At 42.5% G+C, this 24,132-nt stretch overlaps 1 protein-coding gene across 1 annotated transcript in view; it reads right to left on the bottom strand.

Moving 5' to 3' along the window:
* Positions 1–24,132, bottom strand: part of LOC115503973 (S-adenosyl-L-methionine-dependent tRNA 4-demethylwyosine synthase TYW1) — a 217,667-nt gene that overhangs the window by 184,719 nt on the left and 8,816 nt on the right. Inside the window, exons 5-7 of the mRNA XM_030300561.2 lie at positions 22,822–23,016; positions 20,481–20,702; positions 13,929–14,051 (exon numbers count right to left, since the gene is read on the bottom strand). Of these exons, the coding sequence (XP_030156421.1) occupies positions 13,929–14,051; positions 20,481–20,702; positions 22,822–23,016 (540 nt within the window). The remainder of the gene's footprint in view (positions 1–13,928; positions 14,052–20,480; positions 20,703–22,821; positions 23,017–24,132) is intronic.

The following is a 24,132-nucleotide window of genomic DNA, read 5'->3' as shown; positions in this document are numbered from 1 at the left end:
ATGAACACTCTTAAAAAACGGTCATGGACCATCATCCATGTCCCATCACTAGAGAAATTATCCATCATAAAATATGAGGGTAGCTACTCCATTTCAACCATTTAAGATACAAAATTTATATAGGAAAGAGCTCAGAGGCCACAATGAGAGATCCTGAGCATTCAGGACAAACATTTACCATTCTGTCTCTATGGCAGTTTAGTCCCATCTTCCATATGCAGCAGTAACTTCATTTCCAAAAAGAAATACAATGGCTCATAACATTCCCGAAGGAAGTGCAAAGCGCCAAATTCTAATCTTGTAGGTGCAGACACTGTTCACTGTTTGCCCAGAATACAACACATATAGCTGCTGTATGGCCGTAATAGAAATTACTGAAGATCCTACAACTAGTCAACCTTGATTCCTCCCTCTCCTGTGTGCCCCATTTGACAACGAGTAACCAAGTTTTAAAGGTTAATTCCCACAGACTGGCTCACTCCATCCACAATGCCATTGCTTCTGCACACCAGCCTTGGTTTCTCCTAAGGACAGGACAACTGCAAGAGCCAAACTAAATCGTCTCCCTGTCTCCAACTTGTAATCTCATCCCTCCCCAACTCCCAAACCCATCACATCTGCCCTGAAAGAAAACGAACGTCCTCTCCAAGCTGCTGCTTCCCAACACGCAAAAAGGAAAGCCAATTACAAGCTACATTCCTAGGCACTTTGGAAAATGACTATAAATAAGTGAAAAGTCCTTTATAAATAAACAGGACTACATTAATCTTACATAATCACAGGAGCAAAAAGTGGTACCAATTTTCTTTAAAAAAAAAAAAGATATCGTACAATATTACCTAATTCATTTTCATACCATTGTCCCAGGAACCACAGTACCATCCCAATTATCACCTGGGAAACAGGACACAGCAAAAAAGTCATCTGTTAAAGACTTTAAGGTAAAATTCCACCTAAGTGCCAAACAGGTGTTTTGCCACAAACAAGCTTTTCATTACCAAAGCATACAGACATTTCTGCTGGGAAAAAGTCCTTCTGATTGTTTCAATCTGTTTATTTCATTGATCCATCAGGTGATTCCCTTCCTTATCAAGTCATGCAGAAAACAGAATCCCCAAGCTCTCTCGAGAAGTCATCTTCCTATACAGTCAGCCCTTCTAAGCCTGGAGCTTTGCTGGCAAACGGTTGGGCATTCAGTAAATGGTGGCCGAATAATGAATGCCTCCAAACTACCAGACAGATATTCCTAGCTCTAGAAAAGAAGATCTCCCTTCTTTCGGTAACTGATTTTGGATCTGGCAACTTTCAATGTTAAAAACTCTCCTTCGGGGGCGCCTGGGTGGCTCAGTCGGTTAAGCGTCTGACTTCGGCTCAGGTCATGATCCTCGTGGTCAGTGAGTTCGAGCCCCGCGTCAGGCTCTGTGCTGCCAGCTCGGAGCCTGGAGCCTGCTTCAGATTCTGTGTCTCCCTCTCTCTCTCTCTGCTCCTCCCCCGCTCACGTTCTGTCTCTCAAAAATGAATAAACGCTAAAAACAAAAAAAATTTTTTTTAAAACTCTCCTTCAGGAATTGAAGCTAAAACTGCTGCAATTTAACCCCGCATCTGCAGGTTCCATTTCTTTAAGAAAGAAACCCCCTATATGCCACTTACTTGTCATAGCTCAGTTTTTAAATGACAAATTTTGAACAGGACTTGAAGTTTTTCTGTTTACTAGGTTTTAAGAAAGCTTTCTGAACTCTCTGAAGAGCAGTTTGAACAGATGTGTCAAGAGGTTTCAAATGGTTTTCCTCTGACCTAGTGATTCTATTTTGGATAACCTGACTTAAAGAAATAATTCCAGAACTCATCCTAAGTGCTCCTGGCTGCACAGACCATGGGTGAAACAGGCTGGTTTAAAGGCAGTGGGTGTCTTGGGGTTGAAGGAATGTGTCGCCTTGTGTTTCTGGGTGAATCAAATACCCAAAGCCTTAAAAATAATAAAGAAAGAAGAACAACTTCATATTATTCTACTGCAGTACTATGCGACTTTATAATAAGAACTGGACACACTGAGATGCTTTCATAAACTGAAATGCTTCTCTGGTGAGTAATTACCAAGCATTCACCATTTATTTCCAAAACTAATGATACGGATATCACTGTTTGTCTGCTTAACCGGAACATGCTGTGGGGAGTATTTAACAACATTTATTTACTGCAGAAAAAAAAAAGGAACATTCTGCTCTACATTTACAAATCACAATCACGAGAAAAACAAAAAACAACCTAAGACTGTCAGGCTCTTGCTGACTCCTTGTGCTCTACCCAAACTCTTCAGATTCTCTTCTAAAAACCATTTCTCCCCTGGGGGCTGAAACAAAGAGATGGGAGTCTAGGCTTGGTCCCACCACCTACGAGCCTGTCAGCCATCTGACTTCGGACAAATTGCTTTATTTCTCTAAACCTACTTCCTACCCTGTAAATTGGTAAAGTGGACGTAATAATAGTATGGATATCAAGGTCAATGTGAGGATTGAATGAGACAATCCAATATGTACTTTGACTTCTCCGAATACTCTGAATCTGTACTGAACTACCCTCTTGCCCTATACCCCAACCCATCCACTATATTCAATCAAATCACATTGCTTCCCAATGCCTTCAGGTTGAAGTTCACACCCCCCTGACAGAATGAAAAGGCCTCCAGTACCCTGCCCCTGCCTTCCTTCTCTAGTTCATTCTCCGCACATCCCCGCCCCTACCTGAAACCACAGACACACCAAACTGTTCCCCAAACACGCCATTCGCCCTAGCACCCCAGCCCTCTGCATCCGTATCTGTCCTCCTAACCTTCCCACGTTTCACACGTTAGCTCCCTTGTTCTTCGACATCGCTCCCACCCCTCGAGTTCTCTTCAGCCCTAGACTCACCATCTTGGATCTTGCTACAGAGTGAGGGAGGTAGAATACCATGGTGGTACACCAGTTGGACCAAACCTATCCTATTTGAAGATATCTGCTTATACAATAATAGCTCATAGTTACCAAGTACACACTACATGGCAGGCAATAAAATAAAGCGTGCCAGTGAATGAACTTAGTTAATCTTCATAACAACTTCATAAGAGGTTACTTTTATGATCTCCCACTTTAGAGATGAGAAAACAAAAGCAGAGAGTAAAATAATTTGCCCAAGACGCACAGGCTGAGACAGCAGGACTCCACAAAACTCAGTGAGTATTACTCAAAAAGAGGTTATATAATAGGAATACCCTGGCCCAACCCTAGAGCCAATTGCTAACCAGTAGTAGTGCCTCCTCTAGAGTAGCAATTCAGGCAATTTAGTGCAATGCCTGGCAACGACTGGGCAGAAAGCAACTCAGGAATATGTATGAATGGACCCTAAAAGGCCAAATAAATGCATGGGAAAAAACAAAAAAACAAAAAACCAACAACCAGGCAGTAGTTTAGTGTATTCTGTCCAATATAGAATGAAAACACAAGCCATACTTGGAAACCCTGCCATAAGCTAACAAGAAAAACAAAAACTGGCGGCTTTATTTTCATGTCACACTGAAGGCGGAAAAATATTTATTTTTGCCCCAAATCTAATGACTTTATGAGAAACTTTTTATGAGAAATCTAAAATGTCATAAACCAACTGCTTCAAGTTCATAAAGTCCAAAATCACTTCATTTAAAAAATAATTTACACAGATGTTCAAAATTTTCATTTGTTCTTTCTCTCCAGTGCCCTCTAATGGACAGAGATGAAAAGCAAAGTGAAAATGAACCCACAAATTATTCTAAACTCTTACCATACACTTGAAATTTGCTGAAATTAAATCTGAAGTGTTCTCAATACACACACACACACACACACACACACGCACACACACACGAGGTAACTATGTGAGGTGATGGATTTCTTAACTTGATTGTGGTAATCTTTTCACGATGGATACACATATCATCACATTACATGCCTTTAAAAAATCAGTGTACAACCCTAACATATTTGTCAATCATGCCTCAATAAAGTTGGAGAAACAATTACTGCAAACTCTTCACTCACTGCAAACAAAGCTTTAAATATCTTCTCTTAACCTTCTGTAAAAACCCAGAAATCTGTCTAAATCAGGTATCTCGTACACTGAAATCTATTCTGTTTTAAGACTGTTTCGCCACTAAAAAATTACTCAGATTCTTAATTTAAGAGTCGTAAAATTATACGTTTGCTTTGACCCAGTATATCAATTTGGGGACAATACAACGTAAGAAATATTAACACATTTTTCAAAGTAAAAAGGTCTCAGGGTCCTTGCGTGGCTTAGTCAGCTGAGTGTCCAACTCTGGCTCAGGTTGTGATCTCGCAGTTCTTGAGTTCAAGCCCCACATCAGACTCTCTGCTGTCAGCGCAGAGCCTGCTTCGGGTCCTCTGTCCCCCTCTCTTTCTGCACCTCCCCCACTCACGTTCTCTCTCAAAATAAACAAACCATTAAAACAAAAAAACAAAAAAAAAAAAAACAGTAAAAAGGTCTCAGACCTGTGCTAATTTTACCAGCAGAAAAACCTGACACAGACTAAATGGCCAGCTCTAGGAAAATGTATAAACCAGTTTAAAATATCTAAGCAAACTAACTTCTCACTTTGACATCTGTTGGGCTTTTAGAGGTGATGACACCCTGTCATGTGCATGTTCGCATCTGACTCACACCTGTGAGGAAGGCAGAGGGCCCGGCCCCTGTTCCCCAGACAAGGGGATTAAGACTAGGGAAGGTTAAGCTATGCCCACAGGTCACTGAGTTACACACTGGCTGGGCCAAGCCCTGAACCCACACTCCACGCACTTGTCATTCTTAACAGCTGCTCTGCCAGGGGCTTCTGAAATACAGAAGCTACTAAAAATGACAGCCACAATCCACACGTGGAAGTATTCAGAAACAAGGAACAAAAGCTGCAACAACAGGAAAGATGGACAGCAATTTTAAATTGAGAAATAATTTTGGATATATTGGCTTAGAGTTTTACACCCAACCAAGAATTTTTTGGTTATGAGCTTTATAAAAGTAGCCAAACCAAATGCATACAGGACACCGTGCAGGGAAAAATTTGGCCTTGCCGGAAGGGAAATGTGGCCATTGTCCCCAGTTCGTGGAAAGTAACGGGGAATCCCTTGGAATTTCCCGAGTGACAGCAGCGTCCGTTATTCACGGTGGGCCCCTCAGACCGCAGCTGACTGCAAGTGGGGGAAGGTGCTGAAGACTGAGTTCAACCACATGGGCAGTCAAGTCCCAATAAAAACTGGACACCGAAGCTCAGGTAAGCCCCCCGGGTTGGCAACACTTGATGTGTATTACTGCACGTTGATGCTGAGAGGACAACACATCTTGAGGAGGACAAAGGAACGCCTCTTGAATCTATTCTATGCGTCTCCTCTTTGGCTGATTTTCTGTACCCCTTCCCAACAAAGAACCACAGCCATGAGGGTAACAGCTTTGGGGGAGTTCTGTGAGTCTTTCTAGCAAATTATCAAACCTGAGGGTGGTTTTTAGGAGCCCCCTCCCCCAAAATTTGCAATTGGTGTCAGAAGTGAAAGCAATTTTGGGGACTATGCCCTCAGACCTTGTAGTTTTCTAATACCAGGGAGGAAGAAAGAGATTGTTCACAGGATAACATGTTCAACCTCGCTCAAAATGAAAGAAATACAAATTAAAATCAGGTCATTATTTCTCACCTTTCTGGCTGGCAAGATTTAAAAGACTAATAACACCTGAGGGTTGGCAAAGGTACAGAGAAATAGGCTATCTCATCTCTCTCCTATGAGAAGAAATAAAAATGTTTTCAATTTTGTATAGGGCAATTTGGAAACATCTATTAATACTATAAAATCCCGGGGTGCCTGGGTGGCTCAGCTGGTTAAGCGTCCAACTCTTGATCTCAGCTCAGGTCTTGATCTCAGGGTCATAAGTTCAAGCCCCACGTTGGGCTCTGGACTGAGCATAGAGCTTACTTTAAAAAAATAAAAATAAAAAAATAGGCACCTGGCTGGCTCAGTTGGTGGAACATGCGACTCTTGATCTCGGGGCTGTAAGTTCAAGCCCCACACTGGGTGTAGAGATTACTTAAAAATGTGCGTGCGTGTGTGTGTGTGTGTGTGTGTGTGTGTATAGATGTAGATATAAAATCCCCTTTGATCCAGAAATTTCAATTTTATGAACTTATTCTTGAGATAAATTTATGCCAGCCGCAAAAATTATAAGAGCAAGAGTGTTCAAACACCTAAATGTTAATCATCAAGAGCCAAATACATCATGGGACACAGTCCTAGACCACTATGTAAACATTAAAATGAACAGGTGAATCGGTATGACAGCACTGGAAAGCTGTCACGTTAGATGAAAACAAGCAGTCTGTAGACTTGGGAGAACAAAATGATCCCATCTGTGTAGCCAGAAAAACAAAGTTAGACCAAAATGCAGGTGTGTTTGTAAGAGCAGTAAAACACCCGGACGAATACTGCCAAACTAGAAAGTCTGGTTTCCTGTGAAAAGTAGATTTAGGAAGAACAAGGACAGGGAGCTGCATTCTTTGAATCTTTCAAACATATATAAAGAGGGTATGAAATTAAGTGAAACTTCAAAGGGAGGTTCAGATCAAGTTATGTATTTTCAAAGGGAATAGCTAAGAACCAGAAACTCTAAAAACACCTCCCTCGCATCGAGGATGTGAAAAGGATAGAGGACATAGAGGTAAGGACAGAGGATTTTTGAAAGTTTCTTTGGAGAATGTTGGTAAGGTATTTTGAGATCCCGCCTCAAATGGAGAGAGGCTGGAGAGCAGGTGCCTTGTCACATCTCAAGCCCCCGAGGCTCCACCAGGGCCCCTCAAAAGAAGCTGCTTGTATGCCCCACACTCAGAGGGCATCATTGACTGGTGTAGGACTCCTGCCCAGTGAATCCAGACACCAAAGGACTGACTAGTTTCCCCAGCAAGTGAGCACTGCTGCTGGGTAGGAATCAGCCTGTCCTCCCAGAATAAAGAACTCAGGAGTATTCCCGTGGGAAGGGACAAGCGTGCAGGTGGGGGTGACCTTAGATGCTGACCAACCGGGCAACCAGAGAGGAAAACAGAGGACAGACCTCAAAGAGAGGAAGCCAGAGGCACAGGGCTCAGAGGAAGGAGTGAGCCACGACCAGCAGCACACTTCTTGGGGTACACTTGCTCAGCACAAGGAACCAGGCAGGAGACACCATGGACAGTGTCTCCACAGAAGCAATGAGAGTGCCGGCTGGAGGAAGAGTCAACTTTAAACTGGACGAGGGGTGGGGCGCCTGGGTGGCGCAGTCGGTTAAGCGTCCGACTTCAGCCAGGTCACGATCTCGCGGTCCGTGAGTTCGAGCCCCGCGTCAGGCTTTGGGCTGATGGCTCAGAGCCTGGAGCCTGTTTCTGATTCTGTGTCTCCCTCTCTCTCTCTGCCCCTCCCCCATTCATGCTCTGTCTCTCTCTGTCCCAAAAATAAATAAACATTGAAAAAAAAAAATTTAAAAAAAAAAAAAAAAAAAAAAAAAAAAAAAAAAAAAATAAACTGGACGAGGGGAGAGAGCACAGTCACCTTACACCACATAAGAACTTCCTACTTCTCTCTCTCCTGCTCCCCATCCGTTCCCCAGACCCTAAGCAGATCCAAAACAGCAGCTAGCAAATAGGCCAGAAAGTAGACAAGAGGGGAGGAGTTTCGCCTTTGTTTTTTGTTTTTTGTTTTTTTTTATTTTTTTTTTTTACATTTATTTATTTTTGAGACAGAGAGAGACACAGCATGAATGGGGGAGGGGCAGAGAGAGAGAGGGAGACACGGAATCGGAAGCAGGCTCCAGGCTCTGAGCCATCAGCCCAGAGCCCGACACGGGGCTCGAACTCGCGGACCGCGAGATTGTGACCTGGCTGAAGTCGGACGCTTAACCGACTGAGCCACCCAGGCGCCCCAGGAGTTTCGCCTTTGAATTAAATTGACTTAGTTTCTTTAGTATTACTTACTACCTATTACCTAGGCTTGGGCATTCTACTGTCAATTTATTAAGACTTTGTGCCTTAGGGGCACCTGGGTGGCTCAGTGGGTTAAGCAGCCAACTCTTGGTTTCAGCTCAGGTCATGATCTCACAGTTCATGAGTTCAAGTCCCACATTGGGCTCTATGCTAACAGTGGGGAGCCCGCTTGGAATTCTCTCTCTCTCTCTTTCTCTCTCTCTCTCTCCCTCTGCCTCTCTCTCTCTCTCTCTTTCGGAATAAATAAATAACCTTAAAAAAAAAATAAAAAGAAAAAGAAGAAAAAAACTTTGTGTCTTAAAGTACCTGTAACACTTTATTACCAAAAATGACCAGAAAAGTCATGAAATCTGCCAGTTCTCCCTCCTGTGCAGGTTGAAAGGGACAGTAAAACTCAAAACAAAGCAGCTTCTATAATAACTTCCCAAAATTAATCCCTGTTTGTAACACTACTTTTAAAAGATTTTTCTGGGGGTACCTGGGTGGCTCAGCCACTTAAGCGTCCAACTTCGGCTCAGGTCATGATCTAATGGCTTGTTGAGTTCAAGCCCCACATCGGGCTCTGTGCTAACAGCTCAGAGCCTGCAGCCTGCTTCGGATTCTGTCTCCGCCTCTCTCTGCCCCTCCCCTCCGCCCATGCACACACTCTCTCTCTCAAATATAATAAAACATTTTTTAAATTAGCCAATTTTTAAAAAAAAGTTTTTCTGAAAAAAACAAAAAGATTTTTCTGTGAGATTTTTAAATGAGGTGGTAAAAACTACCTGAAAATATCACAAAGATTTTTATAATAGAGATTCGGGTGCATATGAAACAAAGTTAAAATAAACATTCCAAATGCTAATAGTAATTTTTCTGGGGAGACAGAATTATTGATAGATTTTGGCCCTTTGTTTTCTAAATTTTTATTTTTTAGGTATGTTAATTTGTAATGAAAAAATTTTTAACTAGGCAAAATTAAATAAACATTAATTTTTTTTCTTTATATTACTATTTGTTATAGCATGGGACCACCCTGAGTAAAATTAGAGGGTCATCATGTTTTATGCAAGAAGTAAGTTCTTAAGACCTTATATAATTCAAAACTGACCCTATCAAAAAATGGGAGATATTCTCATATGGTTATATCATAAATAGTTTATAATTCAGTTGATACTAGATTTTTTTGTTTTATTTTGGGAGCATGGAGAGAAAGTAGTTCCTTCCATACTTTCTATTTCGAATCCTCAGAAAAGCGAAAAGTACAATGAAGACCCATAGTCCCTTCACCTAGATTCACCACTTTTGTTGATCATTACCTGTCTACCCTTCCATGCACACATACACATCTATAAAATACACGTGAATGTATGTGCAGAAACAAAACTCTGCTGAACTATTTGTATGTGGCAGACACCATAACACTTCACTCTTAAACACTACAGAATTCATCTCCTAAAAAATGACAGAACTGCACAACTACAACACCATTATTACAAGGGAAATTAACAAAAATCCAGTATTATCTAATAAAAAAAATCCATTTCAAGTATCCTCAAATGTCCAGACAATGACCTTTGCTCTTTGATTCAAGATCAAAGGTTACACAATGCATTTAGTTATGTTTCATTAGCGTTTTTAAACCTTGGACCCGTCCTCACTCCAGGTTTTGTTACTGTTAATGTCTATGACATTGACTCTTTTTAAAGAGTCTGGACTGTCCCACTTTTTGGATTTGTCTGATTGTTTCCCCATAATTAGACTCAGGCTAAAAATTTTTGACACAAAATTACATAGATGATGTTGCATACATCTTACTACCCATCATGTCAGGAGGGACACGAGGTCATTTTAATACAAATGATGAAGCTAAATTTGACTTTTTTGGTACAGGCGAAAATCACCTGAACACTCCATTTGTAAAGGTATATTTTATCCTTTGTAATTAGCAAATCATCTGTAGGTATTTTTCCCCCAGTGATGTATTTATTTTTGGCATGTCTAAGTGGGTTAGTTTCTGGGATGATATTTTGAGAATACGTGCATATATGGCCCCCAAAGGCACTTCATGCAATCCTTGCTTAAATTAATTATCACTCTGGGGATAGAAAACAAATGATTAATTCTATTATACCCTCTGTATTTCTTATCTAGAAACCTATAAAGACTTTCTCTTGTGCCTCCCTTTTGTTGAGCAGCAAAAGGATTGATTTTTTTTATTTGATGTAATACAATCCATTGCATATAATACAATACATATTATCATTATGTTCATTTTTGATGCTCAAATTGTCCCAAATTTGGCCTGTGGGAAACTCTTCAAGCTGGTTCCTATGTCCCTTTGATTTGTCTCCATCAGTCTTTGATGATCCACTTGCCCAACAAGACGTCCCAGGCCCATCTGTTATGCTCCCTTCCTCAGCCCTGGAATCAGTCATTTCTCCAAGCCCTGATTCCTTTCAATGAGGTAGGATATTGAGAAAACAAGAACTGAGTGCTCACCATGTTTGTTTCTAGGTCTGTGGCCTAACAAAGAGTACATCTGTTCTTTGTCCCCAGTTCCTGGCACAGAGCTTCAAAAAACCTTGGCATTTTCTAAGTGCCAGAAGGGTCATTGTTATGCAAATGAGGTGGCTGAGGGGGTAGGCCTAGATAGCTTTAGCATGGGGCTGGTCAACCAGAAAGACCAACTCTGGGCCAGCTGGATCTCCAGGGAAAGAAACAGGGAAGGAGGTCAGCTGGAGAATCAGATGGCCAATAATCTAATCAATCATGCCTACACAATGAAACCCCAATAAACATTCTGGATGCTAACTAACCAGCTTCCTAGTTAGCGGACACGTGGATATGGTGGGAAGGGAGGATGTGCCTGGGTTTCACGTGGAGAGGGCGCGGAAACTCTTGAGTCTCTTCCCCACCTCCCTACTCTCAGAACTCCTGTTGTCTTTTCCACTTGGTTGTTTCTAACTCGTATCCATTAAAACTGTAAGTATAGTGCTTTCGGTGAGTTCTGGGTCATTCTAGCAAATTACCGAAACTGAGGGCAATCACGGGACCCCAAAATTATAACCAGTTGATGGGAAGGGCAGGAGGCCCCTACTTAGAGCCGCCATCTGAAATGGAGGCAGTCCTGTGCAAGACTATGCCCTAAATCTGCAGAGTCTGATGCTAACTCCAGGTAGCTACTGTCAGAATTGAACAGAACCGGGTGTTTAGTGGTCAGAACGTGAAAGGTTCTTTCTGTAACCACAGCTCCAAAATACCGTTTATACACACACAGCACTCAAATTATAAATTTGCAAATCTGCCATGACAATAAACTATTTTTTTAGAAAAAATCTTATGTTCAGATCAACCTCCAAATGAAATCCAACACCACATGAAAATCTCATTAATACACATGGATCCACCTTATTATTTCTCACAGATACACAACAAGGTCTGTAGTGTGTGGATATATCATGCTTTTTTCAACCAGTCTCTGGCAGCTGTTTGCTGTATATACTTGTGGCATAACCTTGGGCATCTGCTGTTTTGTATTTGTGAAGATGAATCTTCAAGGCAAATTCACACAACCAGGCCTGCTGGATGATGGGCAAATGCATGTGAATCAAAAGCCCCTCCATACAGGTTACACCGTTCCGGACTCCCCTCAGCAAGGTGTGAGCACCTATGTTCCCAGAGCCTCACCAGCTATGGATGCCGTACAGTTTTTGAACTTTTGTGATTTTGGTAGGTGAGAAATGTCATGTCAGAGTAGTTTTAATGTGCCTGTCTTTAATTCTGAGTGAATGTGAGCATTTTTTCATATGCTTAAAGTCTATTTGTAGAGCTTTTTCTGAGACTCACCTATTCAGGTGTTTGGCCAATTTTTTCTATTAGGTTTTAGGTCTTTTTTCTTTTGATTTTTAAGAGCGCTCTGTATAATAAAAAAATTAACCCCTTCTTTATTATAGAAGAGGCAAATATTTCCTTTTAAATTTTTTTGAAGTTTATTTATGTTTGAGAGAGAGAAAAATAGAGCACACAGAAAGCAGCAGAGGGGCAGGCAGAGAGAGAGAGAGAGAGAGAGAGAGAGAGAGAGAGAGAATCCCAAGCAGGCTCCATGCTCAGCACGGAGCCCAATGCAGAGCTCGACCCCAGGACTGCAAGGTCATGACCTGAGCCAATATCAAAGAGTCAGACACTTAACCGATTGAGCCACCCAGGCGCCCCATACTTTCCCTTTCTATCATTTGTCTTTTGATATGCTTATAACCATGCAAATCTTTTTAAAACTCATTGGTAAATTCAGTCTTTTCTTGCTTCTAGATTTTGAATCATACAGAAAACTCTTCTCTAAGTTATAAAATAATGCATCCGGTTCTATTACTTATAAATTTTTTTTCAACAAGTTCTCTAACCCAATTGGAGTCTATGGTGACCTATGAGATGCACAGAGCCAAGTTTAAATGTTCACAGGTAGCTATCTGCTTGTCGTGCCATACCCCTGCCAGGGAAAAGAGATGCCACTTTTATTATATATGAAACCCCCATATATTCCTGGATCTACTCCTGCTATTTTATTCTGCTGCATCAATCTGTCTCAACAGGAGCCAAAACACAGCTTTAATTACAGATGCCTTTTAGTAAGTGTTAATATCTGGTAGGTCCAGTCTTTCTCATTACTATACCAAGGATTTCCTAACTATTCTTGCATGTTTATTTTTCCACATGAATCAACCAGGCTAGCTCTAGGGGAAAAAAGTTATTGAAACTTTTAATGGGATTTCATCAAATTTATGTATTAATTTAAAGAGAAGTGACATCTTTAGAACAGTGAGTGAGTCACCACATCTAAAAACAAGAGATATCGGGAATTTTTTCAGTTTCCATCACACAGATTTAGGATATTTCTTTCTAAATTTATTTTTATGTACTTCTTTATCTTTTATATAGCTGTTATAAATGGGGTCTTCTCTTCCACTATGGCTTCTAACTGGGTATTGTTTAGAAAGATAAAGGCTATTGGCTTTTTACCTTATTATATCCTGCTACCTTACTGATTTCTTTCATTTGAGTTTGTGTCAATTTTATCACTGATTTTCTTGGATTTTTCTGTAGTTTGACTTCTTTTGTTTCTAAAACTTAGGCACTGGGCACATTCCCAGTGTAGGATACTCTCATTTCCCAAAACTCACACATGAATGGAGTCTATACACTCTTACGCTATTGTGTATACTACTCCCATTTCACATCATTGGAATCTGCGTAGACTCCTACTACACCGCACATTCTCACATTCATCTTGTCTACGGCAATGACAACCCAGACTAATGTTTCCTAGATTCCTAGGGCCTCCACCTACACTGATCTCAACACCTCCAGGCCAAGGTGCTGTCCGTAAGCTCAACAGCCCTCACTCTACGTGAGGCGGAAGCACTTGAAGAAAGTTCCACTTGGGGGGTGCCTGGGTGGCTCAGTCGGTTAAGTGTCCGACTTCTGCCCAGTTCGTGATCTCACGGTTCGTGAGTTCGAGCCCCACGTCAGTCTCTGTGCTGACAGCTCAGAGACTGGAGCCTGCTTCAGATTCTGTGTCTCTCTGCCTCTCTCTCTCTCTCAAAAATAAATAAATATTTTAAAAAAAGAGAGAGAGAGAGAGAGAGAGTTCTACTTGGAATCTCAGCACGAGTCCATCTTCATGCTGTTCACCCTGTCTCCTCAGTCACAACATTGAAGTCCCTCTAACCATCCACCCTTCCCTCAATTCCTGCCCTAAAATCTGCCTATCCTACTACAAGCTCATTTTCACAGGGCTTAGAGGGAAGATTTTCACAAAGTTCATGTAAAAATGGCAAAGAAGTAGAAAACTCTCAAGACAAGAGGCAAATGTTAGATGTTAGCTAACAGCGGGATCCAGGTGCACTCTTTCCCAAAGTTACGGTACCTTTTCTTTCTTCACACAATTCATAATTTTGCCGAGGTCCTCAACATCAACGACAGAATTTAGATTCTGGTGGTCCTCAGTACCAGACTCTTCCTCACTGGTGCTCTCAAAGGGCTCTTCCTCCTGGAACATCAACGTTTCAGAAATATATTGTTCAAAGTAGCGAGCCTCCAAGATTGTGAGTTCATGGGACAGATCTGAGATATTTTAGGCTACAGGTTCAGCAAGTATGGCCTGCAAGCCAAATGCAGCCAGCGTCAGGCCAAATCTAAAGGAAGCCATCACTTACACATTATCTATAGCTATGTTCTTAATACAATGACCGGGCTGACAGTTGCAACAGAAACCATGTGGCCCACAAACATGAAAATATTTATTAGCTGGCCCTTCACAGAAAAGTTTCCTGACCTCTCTTTTAGACAGAACCAACCAGGCTTAGTGAAGAACTAAAGGCAGGAATGAGGAAAAGTAAGGAATTAAGCATGACTCTTAAGTTTCTTTTTTTTTTTTTTTTTTTTTAATTTTTTTTTTTCCACGTTTATTTATTTTTGGGACAGAGAGAGACAGAGCATGAACGGGGGAGGGGCAGAGAGAGAGGGAGACACAGAATCGGAAACAGGCTCCAGGCTCTGAGCCATCAGCCCAGAGCCCGACGCGGGGCTCGAACTCACAGACCGTGAGATCGTGACCTGGCTGAAGTCGGACGCTTAACCGACTGCGCCACCCAGGCGCCCCTTAAGTTTCTTTTTTTAAGTAATTGAGACGGTGGTGCTGTTTACTGAGATGAGAAAGATTTGGGGAGAAATAGACCAGAAGAGTGGAAATGAAAAGCTCCATTTTGAATTTGTAAAGTATGAGATGCCTCAGACCTCCAAGCAGAGATTTCAAAGAGGATGCACATAAGAGAACAAAATTCCAGGCAGACCTCAGGGACAAAAATATAAACTTAGGAATAACTAGCATTCAGACAGTACTTAACTGCCATGAAACTGGGTAAGATCATCCAGGAAGAAAGTATCAACAAAGAAAAGAACCTCACACCAAGCCCTGAATCGTTCCAACACGCAGAGGCTAGGTAAGGGAAGAAGATCCCAGGGGAAAAAAGGAAGAAAACCACGAGAATGGTATTGTGAAAGTCAAGAGAAGAGTGATTCTAAGAAGGAATTGCGGTATCAAACCCTACGAAGAGGCCAAGCAAAATGAAGGCAGAGAAATACCCACGGGGCTTGACAACATGATGTCCTCGGACCTAGAAAGGAGCAGCCACCGTGGGGCAGAGCGCCAAAGCGGAGTGGGCGAGCGTGAACTGGGACTTCTGCTCCCAGCTGCAGGGTGTGAAAGACACTGAACACCCTTCCTGTGGAAAATAACCAACACTGAGTAACAGAATATTTTAGTAGCACAATTTCAAGCGTATCACTGAGTCGACAAACATACGAGGAATTAAAAGTGGACAAGCATCAACTGAAAAGGGAATCCTAGGAGGTAAGCAAGTGATGGAGTGGAGGGTATCTGCTGAACTCCGGAGAACCTATTCTGACAGCTGGACAGGACCAGGGAAGAGGAAAGTCGAGGAAACAATACTAGGAGGAGAGTCTAACACAGAAGACCAAAGTCAAAGCTGGGACCCCACAAGGCTACATCTCTCATGTACATGTAAACTAGAAATAAACATTCCATGTAAGAGGAGAAAGCAGAAAACATAGGCAGAGAGTTTTGGGGCAGGAGGAGGGGGGAGGCAAGAGCTAAGAATAGATACAGGGATTTTATTCAAAAATTCTAAAGTTTCTGGGAGGGGTAAAGAAGAATTTTGGGGCGCCTGGGTGGCTCAGTTGGTTAAGCGTCCAACTTCAGCTCAGGTCACGATCTCACGGTCCGTGAGTTTGAGCCCTGCGTTGGGCTCTGGGCTGATGGCTCAGAGCCTGGAGCCTGCTTCCGATTCTGTCTCCCTCTCTCTCTGCCCCTCCCCGTTCATGCTCTGTCTCTCTCTGTCTCAAAAATAAATAAACGCTAAAAAAACAAAAATTTAAAAAAAAAAAAAAAAAGGAGAATTTTATAATAAAAACACAGAACCAAATTAAACCAAAATTCCCAAAAGCAATACTCTAACTAGAAGACATCAGATCACTGTGTTCAATTTGGGGGCAGGGCGGGGCGGAATGACTCCCAGCTAGAACTCTATACTCAGTGAAGCATCAATCAACTATGAAGGCAAAATAAAGACATGTAGATATAAACATTCTGAAAATCTACTTCCGAAACAACCTTTCTCAGAGAACTATTAGAGAACGTGCTCCAAAAACAAGAGTTAACTAAGAAATTAGAAGATAAAGGAGATACCAGAATCAGGAAATCCAACCCAGTAAACCAGTGACAGGAAGGCTGTGCATCACAGCAGACAGAAGACACAGGACTCCACCCACACCAAGGTTGGGACTGCAGCCACACCAAAGTGGAGGAATAAGGACTCGTGAGAAGCCTCCAAGAAATCAACAAAAACTACAGAACACTAAGAAATAATTTTCATTCCAATAGAACTTTAGAATGAATCAGTGATAATTATAGAGAAATCAAAACTGATGTAGCCATTACCTAAGGGAAATTAATGTGTAAGAGTGAAAATGTGGGGCACCTGGGTGGGTCAGTGGTAGGTTAAGCCTCTGACGACGGCTCAGGTCATGATCTCATGGCTCATGAGTTCGAGACCCACGTCAGACTCTGTGCTGACAGCTCAGAGCTTGGAGCCTGCTTTGGATTCTGTGTCTCCCTCTCTCTCTGCCCCTCCCCTGCTCACACTCTGACTCCTTCTGACTCTCTCTGACTCTCTCTCTCTCTCAGAAAAAAATGTTAAAAAGTTTTTTTTTAAAGAATGAAAATATAATAACATAATATACAGCAGAAATGTGAGCACATATATAGTCACAATAATGAAGCAACAGTCTAGCCAGAAAACGTGCTACAACTGCACAAGAAAATGAGAGGAAAAGTGACACTGCGTGTGTGTGTGTGTGTGTGTGTGTCCATGAGAGGGAGAGAGATTGTGAAATGTTTTAAAAATCAAGAAATAGCAAGAAGAGCCTATTATTTAGGAATGTAGAGGTAAAATGTCTGATGAAACAGCAAGAATTAAAAGTGACAACCCTGGGAAAATAAGAATTAGACAGAATAAGGGAAGAAAGGATAGTTTTTAATTAAAAGCCTAGAAGTACTATTTGAAGTCTTAAATGTACAAGTGTTACTTTTGATTAAAAAAAAATTTTTTTTTAATTTTTTTTTTTCAACGTTTTTTATTTATTTTTGGGACAGAGAGAGACAGAGCATGAACGGGGGAGGGGCAGAGAGAGAGGGAGACACAGAATCGGAAACAAGCTCCAGGCTCCGAGCCATCAGCCCAGAGCCCGACGCGGGGCTCGAACTCACGGACCGTGAGATAGTGACCTGGCTGAAGTCGGACGCTTAACCGACTGCGCCACCCAGGCGCCCCCAAAATTTTTTTACTTAAATCTGTTTACATGTTAAAAACCGAGAGTGACATCAGCAAAATAGCAGAATAGACAACTCCAAGGGCCTGTTCTCCCACAGAAACACCTAAAAACTAAGCAAAAACCAATAGACTCAACTCTAATTCCCAGAGTTCTGACAAAGGCTTACAAGACCCAAGTAAACACTGAATCAGGAAAAAGGAAACCCAAAAATGACATTCAAGAAAATCTGTCACAACACTAGCTGAATACAAAGTAAAGAAACCATGTTCAATAGGCAGTCTTTAAAAAGATAGTTTTTAAAGTCAATAAACAAACAATTATAACCCATAACAAACTACAAAAATAAACCCTGAGGGGGGAAAGAATCTGGTTTCCAGGGTTAATACCTTATAATATTCAAAACTCGCAATTTTCAACACAATATTATGAAGCATGCAAAGAAATAAAAAAGTCTGGCCTACCTGCAGAAGAAATCAACCAAAACCATCCCTGACACTGGACTTCACTAAATAAAAGATTTTAAGCCGATGGTCTTAAATATGCTCCAAGAGCTGAAGGAAACTAGGAGAACGATGTCAAAATACAGAATATCGACACAAAGACAGAAATCATAAAAAGGAAACAAAGAAATTCTTGATCTGAAAAACATAAGAACCAAACTAAAATCTCCTTACAGGGTTTCAGTAGCAGACTTGAGCCGACAGAAGAACCAGAAAACACGGACACAGATCAGTTAGAAACTGGCCAGTCTGAAAAATGAACAAGCGTACCAACACATACAAAAGTGGTTGCACAGGACTCTGTCCTAAATACCACTGGATTGTATCCTTTACAATGGTTAATGATATGTTATGTGAATTTTACCTCAATTTGTTTAAACAGTGTAAAAAAATATTAAAAGACCAACTGGTGGGAAGGGAAGCAAACATAAGCAAAAAGAATGGCTATAAAAGACAGCAGGGGCGCCTGGGTGGCTCAGTTGGTTGAGCGTCTGACTTCGGCTCAGGTCATGATCTTGCAGTTGACGAGTTGGAGCCCCACATTGGGCTCTGTGCTGACAGCTCAGAATCTGGAACCTGCTTCAGATTCTGTGCCTCCCTCTCTCTCTGCCCCTCCCCTGCTCATGCTCTGTCTCTCTCTGTCTCAAAAATAAATAAACATTAAAAAAAAAACTTAAAAAAAAAAGAGGGAGAACAGAAAAACAAAACAGCAGCTGAAACACACAAAACAGAAACATTTGTTTTATATTTGCTTTTCCTGTTTGTTTGAACACAGGTGATTCCAGGGCACGTTCATAAACTTACAGGAACAATCTGGCAGAATGGAAGAGACTAACAATACAGGAGAGAGACGCAATAAACAAAGGGACAAAGTCCTTGATTCCAGCGCATGCACAGAACGGCTCTCGCAGGACTCAGACCCTCGGTCTCCTGCCACATAAGAGATGGGGAAGATGTGTGGATGGGGTTGGGGGCTACAAGAGATCTCTGATGGCCTCCTACAAGAGCTGGAGGAAGGGGCAGAGAGAAGTCTTTTTTTAGGTTTATTTATTTCTTTTTGAGAGAGAGAGAGAGCACGCACTCTCAAGCACACCAGTAGGGAAGGGGCAGAGAGAGACAGGGAGAGAGAATTGGGGTTTTTTTAAGTTTATTTATTCACTTTGAGAGAGAGAGAGAGAGAGAGAGAGAGAATGAATGAACAGGAGAGGAGCAGAGAGAGGAACAGAGAATCCCAAGCAAGCTCCATACTGCCAGCCTGGAGCCCACTGTGGGGCTGGAACTCACGAATTGTGAGATGATGACATGAGCCGTAATCAAGAGTCAGACGCTTAACCCACTGAGCCACCCAGGCACCCCCTGAGAGAGAGAATCTTAAGCAGGCTCCACACTGTCAGCACAGAGCTAGGTGTGGGGCTCGAACCCACAAACCGTGAGATCATGACCTGAGCCGAAATCAAGAGTGAGACGCTCACCCAACTGAGCCACCCAGGCGCCCCCAGGCATGGAGAGTATTAATCAGTCATCTTGGAGAGTGAGAAAGGGAACTCACACAAGAACGCTGGAGACTGCTGGGCAGGTTTGAGTGCATACATAGGCCTGTGGTCGTGAATCCAGGGTCAAAGAGCAAGCAGCAGGCAAAGGGGAAGGCAGGTGGGAGGTTTCAACCTGGCTTGGGGTTTGGCCATTTGGGTGAGAAAAGGGAGTGGAAGGCAAGGCAACTGAAGACGTTTATAAGAGAATGAGCATAAAACCTAACCTGGATAAGGGCAGAAGTGAAGAAAGCAGTTTTCACTCCCCAATGAAAAAGGCATGGGATCAAAAGAATTGTAAATAAAGCAGGACACCTGAGGCAGGTCAGAGTTCAGGTCACAGGAACATGAAATTTCAGAGATGACCCTGGAAGAGGCCTAGGTGAGTGAAGAACATGCCTGCTGGGGGTATGAAGGCCAGGCAACTGGCAGGTCGGGCGGCTGGATCAATCACCTCCATGGATGGCTTTGCCCCAAAGGGTAATGACAGGAACAAGGGTGGAGAGAAAGTGAGTCAGAATGTAAAGTGGTTCCTGAATGACACAAGTGACCCAGTGCCAAAGAACAGAGAGACAGCCGTGAAACAGCCTAGTGACATGAGCTTCCAAGGAACTAGGTACCTGAAACAGGAGCCAAGAGACTTGTTTAGAATGTGAGGGACAGAGGACAGGAATCTAGGACGGGACAGCCTTCCAGTCTGAGTGACTAAAGGAATCGTTCAGTAAGACAGGTCAGCAGGAGGACGTGGTTAGGGGACACGAGGACAGGAGCTCAGCTAACTTCAGGCCTCTGGCCGTGTAACTATTAACTATTAACTACCTGCTGGCCACGTAACTATTAAATAGGAGAGGTGGGAAGGCACACAGCACAAACTGGCTTCACTCTTAAGGCCGCTCTCTCTCTAAAACGCCACCGCCTGAGTCTCAGAGCTTCCCTCTAACTAGAAGCCAGAGAAGGCGCTTCTCCGGGCAGAGGTGAGGTTCAGCACCTCCAAACACCAGGGCAAAGCAGCGAGACAGGGACACAGAGGCTCCGTACCGCAGATGATTCACACTGGCCTTTCTTGCAGTTGCCGCCACAGGGTTTTCTCTCTCCTTTCCGAAGTGCCTGTAGCCGGGAGATGAACTTGGTCTTCCAAACTCTGAAGTCGGCTTCAATGCTGCCATGTTTGCTTTTAACCACGTCACAGTCACCCTCCCCTCTAGCCATCACACGGTGAGCACCAAGCATCCAGAGCCACTTATCGACATTCTTGCCAACCTGCAAGAAGACAGATAATCCTCGGCATCACAGGCTTGTAGACTGCTCTGCAAAAGGTCCATGATCCTCGGGGACCCCTGTCACTGGCTGCTGCTGGGAAAAGGGAGCTTAGCCGAAGGGCAGCAGGCCCTCCACCCCAGCCGCAACCTGAAACGCTACACTGGTTACATTCGGACAAGATTCTGCAAGAGACTTTATTTTATTGTTATTTTTTCAATGTCTTGGGGCACCCGGGTGGCTCCGTCGGCTAAGCGTCTGACTTCGGCTCAGGTCATGATCTCATAGTGTGTGGGTTCGAGCCCCACGTGGGGCTCTGTGCTCACAGCTCAGAGCCTGGAGCCTGCTTCAGATTCTGTCTCCCTCTCTCTCTCTGCCCCTCCCCTGCTCAGGTTCTGCTTCTCTCTCTCTCAAAAATAAACATTACAAAAAATTTAGAGTGCAAGTGGGGGAGGGACAAAAAGCGGGGGTACAGAGGATCCGAAGCGGGCTCCACACTGACAGCAGTGAGCCCGATGCGGAGCTCGAACTCATGAACTGCCAAGATTACCCTAAGCTGAAGTCAGACGCTCGACTGACTGAGCCACCCAGGCACCTTGCAAAAGACTTTTTTTTAAACAAAGGGACAGACAAACCCTTTTATTAAGGTTAAGATTACTACCTAAAAAAATACTCTGAAAACTCCTATTCTAAGTCATGGTCAGAATAAAATAACTCATTAGCAAAATGAGATTCAGAATGTAGCAAAGCCCACTTTAATAAGAAAGTGCAGCCCGTCTGGCACGACTCATGGCTTTATAAATTCAGAACTTGAACGTATTGCAGTAAGAAGCAGTTAGGCTGAGGTACAGGGATTGCCAAGATGCATGGTTAAGAGCTCACAAACTTAAGGGGCGCCTGGGTTGGTTAACCATCCTACTTTTGATTTCAGCGCCACTCGGGATCTCACAGCTGTGTGGAGCTCCGCACTGACAGCAAGGAACCTGCCTGGGATTCTCTCCCTCTCTCTCTCTGCCCCTCCTCTGCTCGTACTCGTGGCTCTCTCCCTCTCTCTCACAAACTAAATCATTAAAAAAAAAAAAAAAGAGAGAGAGAGTTCAAAACTTAACAGGCTTTGTGAGTGGCAAGGCATTAAACACTTACATATCTGAATTTTACCTTTTTTTTTTTCTAATTCCTTTGAAAATATAGCCAGAAATACACATCTTGATATAAGAACTGAATGAAAACAAGCTCAAAAGAAGATCTCTACTTTCACCTCTACTCACATTCTACCAAAGACAGGTGAGCCTGGCTGGGCCCAATTTTGGGAAGAGGTACATATACAAAAAGTTCCAGTAACTGTTTAGAATCTCAAGGAATGGAGAGGCTCTATATTTTTATTACTTAAAGTATAGAGAATAGAACGCAAAAGAAAAGGAGCCCAAGTTAATTGCATTTAGAAAAAAGATCTAGGAAAACAAAACAATGTCTTACTACATAAAAGGCAGCAAATGCTTTTCTTCTATTTCCCTTTAAAAATTAATGATTGGGGCGCCTGGGTAGCTCAGTTGGTTAAGCGTCCGACTTCAGCCTCGGTCATGATCTCACCGTTCCCGAGCTGCAGCCCAAATCCATTTCAGATTCTGTGTCTCCCCCTCTCTCTCTCTGCCCCTCCCTCACTCGTGCTGTCTCTCTCTCTCAAAAATAAATAAGCGTTAAAAAAAATTAATCATTAAAAGACAATGAGCTCAACGGTATTCAGAGTTAGCCTGAGCCATAAAGGTTGTTCAACTATAGAACAGGCAGCTGAGACAGTCCAAAGAACCACTGATCTTCCATCCACAAGGTCTTGCCTGGGGACAGCAGACTAGACTCAATGACCGTGAATCCAGGCCACTAAGACACTAGACAACAGGAGGTATAAGCATTTTATTCAATAAAATTTACTGACCGCCTACTACGCACCAACCTTGGATACATATGTGTAACAATTCCCCATTGTAATAGAGTAACACAACAAGTTTATTATTAAGTACCAAAGTTTGTGGATTATTTCACACACAAATGTGTGTATGAATTTTTTTTTTTATTAAAAGAGAATTTATCCCTACAATTCAACATACACCTACTTTGTACCTACCTTGTTGAAGTGGTTCGCATAGGCAGAATTTCCCAGGCCAAATACAGCATATCTCATACCCTTCAGGTAAGTTTTGCCAAATCGGAAATCACTGGATGCCTCCTCTAACCATTTGCAGAACCACTCTGCACTTTCAGTGGGTCGACCATCAGTATACGTAGCAACCACGAAGGCACAAACGTTTTTACTAGTAACCTAACCAAGAAAGTAATTATTTCAGAAGAATATTCACAATATAACTTACCAGTGAAGAAAATCCCTTTTTAAAATGCTGACATCCACATTAATACTAATCTCTAAGGGCACAGGGTGCTTTCAAAATGTTACTCACTTTCAAAAGTGGAAGAAAACAGAGCAAGAACACTTTGCACGGGGAGAAAACCCAGTCCTCTGCCCCTGCCAATACACCCCTGGTGCCCTTAACTATATATTCCATTCCAGTCCTCAGACTATCAGCTCCTATCATCTCCAACTGCCCTACTGGAAACAAAATCCAAATCAGTTGGGAAGAAAAACAGAAAGATCTCATTAAAACTATCTGAAAAATTAATGTAATAAACTTTTTAAATGTAAGGTAACTTAACACGTGGCACTATCATCTACACGGAGAAACAAAATACGCCTTCAGTCCTGCTAGCCATGGTATTCCAATCTGCTTGAATGAACCTCAAAAATTCCGAGTCATGGGGCGCCTGGGGGGCTCAGTCAGTTAAGTGGCCAACTCTTGATATTAGCCTAGGTCAAGATCTCACGGTCATGAGATCAAATGCGGAGTGTGCTTGGGATCCTCTCTCCCTTTTCTCTGCCCCTCCTTCATTCACATCCTTTCTCTCTAAGTAAATAAATAAACAAACCTTTAAAAAAATGTTGTTGTTTTTTTTTAATTTTTTTTTTCAACGTTTATTTATTTTTTTTGGGACAGAGAGAGACAGAGCATGAACGGGGGAGGGGCAGAGAGAGAGGGAGACACAGAATCTGAAACAGGCTCCAGGCTCTGAGCCATCAGCCCAGAGCCCGACGCGGGGCTCGAACTCACAGACCGCGAGATCATGACCTGGCTGAAGTCGGACGCTTTAACCGACTGCACCACCCAGGCGCCCCTAAAAAAATGTTGTTTTTAAATTCCAAGTCATGAGATAAGTTATAAGCAATCCTTTATTAATAATTAAATCCCAATGAAATATTTTGATGGTAAAAAAAATAGTTAAATCTCAAAGTTTGCTAATAATTTTTCACAAGAAATTCTGAGCAGATTCAAGGTCACTCATTTGCACCCCACCATTTTCTTATGGGAGAAAGAAATGGACAGTT

This window comes from Lynx canadensis, chromosome E3 (genome assembly GCF_007474595.2).
Source record: "Lynx canadensis isolate LIC74 chromosome E3, mLynCan4.pri.v2, whole genome shotgun sequence".
NCBI classification, from domain to species: domain Eukaryota; kingdom Metazoa; phylum Chordata; class Mammalia; order Carnivora; family Felidae; genus Lynx; species Lynx canadensis.
This window is presented reverse-complemented; position numbering and strand designations above follow the sequence as displayed.